General features: G+C 42.7%; 1 protein-coding gene across 1 annotated transcript in view; it reads right to left on the reverse strand.

Annotated features, from left to right (window-relative positions):
* Positions 1-5,937, reverse strand: part of lamb2 (laminin, beta 2 (laminin S)) — a 141,876-nt gene that overhangs the window by 64,591 nt on the left and 71,348 nt on the right. The window contains exon 11 of the mRNA XM_048606656.1: positions 1,447-1,605. Coding sequence (XP_048462613.1) covers positions 1,447-1,605 — 159 coding nt within the window. The remainder of the gene's footprint in view (positions 1-1,446; positions 1,606-5,937) is intronic.

Raw genomic sequence — 5,937 nt, forward strand, 5'->3', positions numbered from 1 at the left:
TTACTCTGTATCTAACCCTGTGCTATCCCCGTCCTGGGAGTGTTTGATGGGGACAGTGTAGAGGGAGCTTTACTCTGTATCTAACCCTGTGCTATTCCTGTCCTGGGAGTGTTTTTTGGAGACCGTGTAGAGTGAGCTTTAAACTGTATGGTATCTTCCTCTTCCTGAGTTGTCTCCCTAAAAGCACGTCTGACTCAAAATTCCATCACCTCCACCACGGGCAAGGGTAAGGTGAGGGGGTCATGCCCTCAATCCTTCCCAGCTGGAAAAGGGATCAAAACCTGTGCTGTTGGCACCAATCTGACCCACATTGACTGCGCAAACTGGCCAATCCTTCCCAAGCACACTAAGTTGTTGTGGCAACACACACCTACCTTTACCCGCATGTTGCTGTCTGGAGCTATGGACAGTGATTGTAGGGGATCCAATTTCTCTCCCTGATGTGGTTGACAAAGACTGTCTTTACTCTTACCACCTGCCATTGGCGTATGTTGGAAGGATTGAAAAGTTGATTACGGATGCGTCTTCCTCAGCCTGGAATTCCTGTCATGGGAGTCAAACTCTAGCTCAGAGACAGGAGTACCAACCCACGACACTGTGGATTCTCTCTGTATATGTGAATTCTACCTGTGCCTAGGCCCTCACCTTCCAATCCCACTACGGGAGCCCTAGAATGTCCTAGGATACTAACAATCTTTTAGAAACCTAAACAGAAATATTAATCTGGCATAATTTTCAAGGCGAAGAATGTTTGGGAGATAATCACAACATAATCTTCTAGCAAAAATTCTCAGTGAATATAATAACTGAAATGGTGGATGTTACTTGAAAAGTAGGATACACATGTTTCAAAGTGTGTGCTGTTGCACTGAGCTTTCTGCACAAGGCCCTTCACAGCTCTCTGCTACAGTGGGAGTTGAAATCCTTTATCATGCAGTTTTATTCCCCAGCCACGTTTCCTAGTCTGAGCTCCACTAACTGACCTTCGTTGCAAAGGGCCTGTGTGTTTGTCTGTGTCCTACTGGCACTCACAGGGTTGGACTAGTCTGTAATATCTCTTGCAGTCTTCCGAACGAAGCAATGACCTAGTGGTAGTGTCTAGACTATTAATCCACAAACTCAGCTAATGTTCTGGGGACCTGAGTTTGAATCCTGCCGAGGCAAATGGTGGAATTTGAATCCAAATTAAAAAGAAGTCTGGAATTAAGAATCTGCTGAGGACTGTGAAACCATTGTCAATTTTCAGGAAAATCCATCTGGCTCACTAATGTCCTTGAGGGAAGGAAAGCTGCCATCCCCACCTGCCCTGGCCTACACATGACTCCAGACCCACAGTAATGTGGTTGACTCTTAACTGAAATGGCCTATCAAGTTCAAGGAACTACCTACCTGTGTCAGGAATCCACTCCATGTTTGTTGATATAATACAACTTCCCCTTTAATTACCTGTGGTTCATAGCGGATTACCAAATCATATTCCATTGAATACGGAATGTTGTTAATGTGGAATTGCAACACGCCCCTTTCTGGAACCTTTGCGAATCCAGTTCCAGTCCACGTGACAGGACGACTTTCGGTGTACTCCCGATGTGAAACAGTCGCTCCCTGGTCATGGGAAATGGTTATTGGTTAAAAACAAGCTAGCAAAAAACATGGAAAACAGCAGGCACCATCAGACAGTGTTTAAGTCATCAGCTCATCATTGACACAAAGCATCAGCAAATTATTATGGGAATAAAGGAGGTCATGTCACAATAGCACAGTCTAAAACTCAAACAGCCACCTCACAGGGGTCCTGGAAATTGAACTGATAGCATACCATGTTATGTATGACAGAGAGAGACGGAGAGACCAGGTGGAAAGAGACACCGACAGTGACAAAGAGGGAGAGATTAGCCCCTGTGTTGCTGAACAGCTTGTGGGTGTGAATGATACTGGCAGAAGCCGTCGGACTGTTGAAAGCCCACATGGTGTCTATATTTCTTTCCATAAAATACCTAAACCTGATGACCATACATTTATTGTCTGCTCTCAGTTGCTGAAAGCTGCAGCCTTTAACCAGTAACTAAGAGACTTTGCAGTTAGTGCAGTAACTGCCTGTGGCTCTTCTGAAGAAGTGAAAAGAACCTGGAGAAAAGAGATTGAGGAACAGAAAATTCTGGCCAGCAAAAGGACCATCTCAGTAAACACTGTAGACTGGAGCCATTGAACTGCTTCCCCAGTGCTTTTTCCTCTCCACCCAAAACACAAATTCTTTATGTCTGTATGTATATAAAGGAAGGCATTAGAAAGGGATTAGAGTTTTAACTAATAGAGTTATATGTTGATAGTACTTAGGTCTTTTTAACAAGTGGTTCGAATCTATTCATTTGTAATAAACAGTAGCTCTTGTTAATGACAGAAACCTGGTCCCACTTTGCTGTTCAGCTGTGTTTTTCTGAGAGATAAACTGGGAACTTTGCATACTTTGATAAAAACATGTAACGTTTGTGATGACTACATGAAAAGCAAGGCTAGCTTTCAAGTGCACTAGCCCAGTGCAATAGCAGAGGACATACAGGCGTGGAAACAGTGACAATAGGGAGATAGAGAGAGAAATACAGATGTTGACAGAAAGTGTTACAGCACGATTCTCTCCTGCTTGTCAACCTATCTAGCTGTTTATTTTCCTCTTGGGCCAGAATTTTGTCTCTCAGTGAAGATAGAAATGGATTTAGGAATGTCAAACCTACAGGACTCCTAACTGCAAATTCTAATTCTTTCCCAATCCCATGTCATTTAGCGAGGCCTGTTTACAGGTCAGAAAAGTGCAGAGTGCAAACATCTCATGCACCTCTTCTGAGGTTGAGATCACCATTGTGCGATCTGTAGGAAATGATCATTTCCTGCTTGATGATATTTCCTTGTCCTTGTGTAGGTTTTATAAGCTCTGGCGCTAAACAAAAAAAAAATCACCAGGTTTGCAAGTTCATGGCCAGTGGGGGAGGCCGACTGAAGATACCTGAATATTCTCACAGGAGAGACAGTGTTAAATATTTTAACAACATTCAATGTCACAATTAAATCCTGTACTATAAAGTGGATGTGTTTTCAGTGCAATGATTGAGTTTAGGGTTCTGTCTTGCAAAACTAAATTGACTGTTACATTAGCTGTCATTGTGTACGTATTCATTATAATAGTTCAAATCCTTCAAAACCATAGAAAAATGGACTGGGAAAATCTCACGTCATGTTTTGGACTGTGATTTAAATATCTAGCAATCTTTGTTTTGAAAGAAAATGGTCCTGCAGTTGATCTTAAAATAAACTGAGACCTGCTACACTTTATTGATTGGTAATCAGATATAACGGAAATTAATACCGTTTACATCTTTGTAAAAAGGCCGTCCGGTGTTTCAGTTTCTACAGGCTGCATTGTCGACATTTCCTGAATATTGTTTTGATAACTTTGGGCTATTTTCAATCATTGGCTGACTTCCAAAAAAATCCTGTGCTACCTATCTTACCAGACAGCTGTGCTCACATTTTGATTAACAATTTTAGGAATTTATTAAAAGGTCATCTGTTTTTGATGCTGTAGGTGGTTAAGGATTTGTTTTGACACCTGAGGGGATTTACATTGTTCATGGGTTTTTCTGGAGAAACATTTAAAATATCTTTGATTATGACACTCCATTAGATTGCTAGCAGTTTAATTTTAATGTCCATTTACTTTTAATGTCCATAATGTCAGGACTGAGTTGTGAGGAACTTATTCACCCAAGGGATTGTGAATCTGTGGAATTCCCTGCCCAGTGAAGCAGTTGAGGCTTCCTTGTTGAATGTTTTTAAGGCAAAGATACATAGATTTTTGTTCAGTAAAGGAATTAAGGGTTATGGTGAGTGGGTGGATAAGTGGAGCTGAGTCTTGAAAAGATTAACCATGATCTTATTAAATGGTAGAGCACGCTAAAGGGGCCAGATGACCTTCACCTACTCCTATTTCTTATGTTCTTATTTCAAAGATACCTTAAGTTTGCTAATAGGGTAAGTGATGATGGATAATATATAGTGAGGGGAATAAGGGAGGGAGAGAACCTGGAACAACAGCTTGAATGTACAAGGTGTCATCTCTGCTTCAGGGTGGCCTGGCTTCCAATTTTGACTCTGGGCATTAACATGGAATTGAATGTGCATCCATTAAACAGATAAAACACTGTGGATTGACCCCACATCCTTCTGAGTGTTTCCAAGGCACAAAATAAAGGAAATTTCAGCAACAGAGAAGCAATTAGGAATGACAATGCTTCTATTGCATTTCAAGGATTTGGGACAAGTGCAGGAAATTGGGATTAGTGCACTTTTAGTGGTAGTTATATTGGTGCGGACTCAATGGGCCTAAGGGTCAAATCTGTGCTGTATGAATCTATGAATTACCAGGCAATTGTCTTTGTACGTCGGTTCCTCTATTCTCCTGGACTCAGCCACAAGAAGTAGTTTAATTCCCAACTCCCTCAGGAAGGATTACTTCACTCTTTGCTGTCACTTCAGTAGGACACAAAATCCTGAGTCTGGACCAAATGGCACATATTTTGGGGAATATGAGGTGCATGGAATATGAGTGCGGAGTAGGAAGTTTGGCATGGGGTGAGAGTTTTGGGGATGGTTAAGGGGCATAAGAACCACATTGGAGAACAGGACCCAGGTCCCAGCAAACAGGCTGGTCTCTTAATTTGCCCATCTCAGCACCCACACTCCACCAGCACTGCCCAAGGGTACAGAAATCATCAACGCTGCCTGCTCACATTTTCATGAGACACAAAGATGTACAGGCTCAGATTTCCGAACAGTGAAAATGGCCTGACTCCATTTCCAAAGCCCAGCCCTCTGGCTTCTCCCTCTGTCTTCTCCCTCTGTCAGTCTCTACCATATCCTTGCACCATCTGTCTCACTCTCTCTTCCTTTCTGTATTTCACTTTCTCTGCCTTCTAATCTCTATCCCCTCTCATTTATCTCATCTCCATGCCACATCTCTCTCTTCGAAATGCACTGAGATTGTGTAAGTTCTGTAGATTTTTAATGTCTTTAGAGATTTAACCCTGTCAGTAACAGCAGAGACAAAAGCAAGCAGTCCCTATAAAAGCCAAAAGAACTGAGGATGCTGTAAATCAGGAACAAAAACAAAGTTGCTGGAAAAGCTCAGCAGGTCTGGCAGGTCAACCCGTTCTGAGGAAGGGTCACCGAACCTGAAACGTTAACTCTGTTTTTCCTTTTACAGATGCTGCCAGACCTGCTGAGCTTTTCCAGCATCTTTGTTTTTGTTCAAGCAGTCTCTATAGCTGACCATTTTAAAAATTGATCCATGGGATATGGCTGCCACTGTTTGGGTCAGCATTTATTGCCCATTCTTAGTTGCCCTTGAGAAGGTGGTGGTGAGCTACCTTCTTGAACCACTGCTGAATGGAATCTATACTCGGCATGCTCCAAGCAATCAGTCTAGCGTCAGCATCAGATTACAATCAACTTGTGAGAACATTCAAATAAAGACCATCTGGTGTGTGTCTGACTGTTTCAGAGTGAATGCAGCAAAAAAAAACAAGTTGCATTCTGATGCCTACAGGGCCTTTTTGAAGCAGCTGATCTATGAACTGCGGCCATTCAACAGAAATGGAAGAAAGCTGCTCGTGACTATAAGACTGTACTATAAAGGTCAGGATCCTCAGAAGGTGCAGCACAAGGGACCGACAGTGGAGAAGTCAGCTTCACTCAATTCCTCTTGATTTTCTAAAACTCTCATTTGACCTTTTCCCTCATTGGCTTTGTGTTTCAGTCCCAGAGTGCACGCACATACAGACACCACTACCCTGTACACGGACACGTTCACCACATGGGACACACTCAGCACACGCTCCCGCGTACACGGGACACACTCAGCACACGCTCCCGCGTACACGGGAC

The sequence above is a fragment of the Rhincodon typus genome, chromosome 16 (genome assembly GCF_021869965.1).
Source record: "Rhincodon typus isolate 14 chromosome 16, sRhiTyp1.1, whole genome shotgun sequence".
Taxonomy (NCBI): Eukaryota; Metazoa; Chordata; class Chondrichthyes; order Orectolobiformes; family Rhincodontidae; genus Rhincodon; species Rhincodon typus.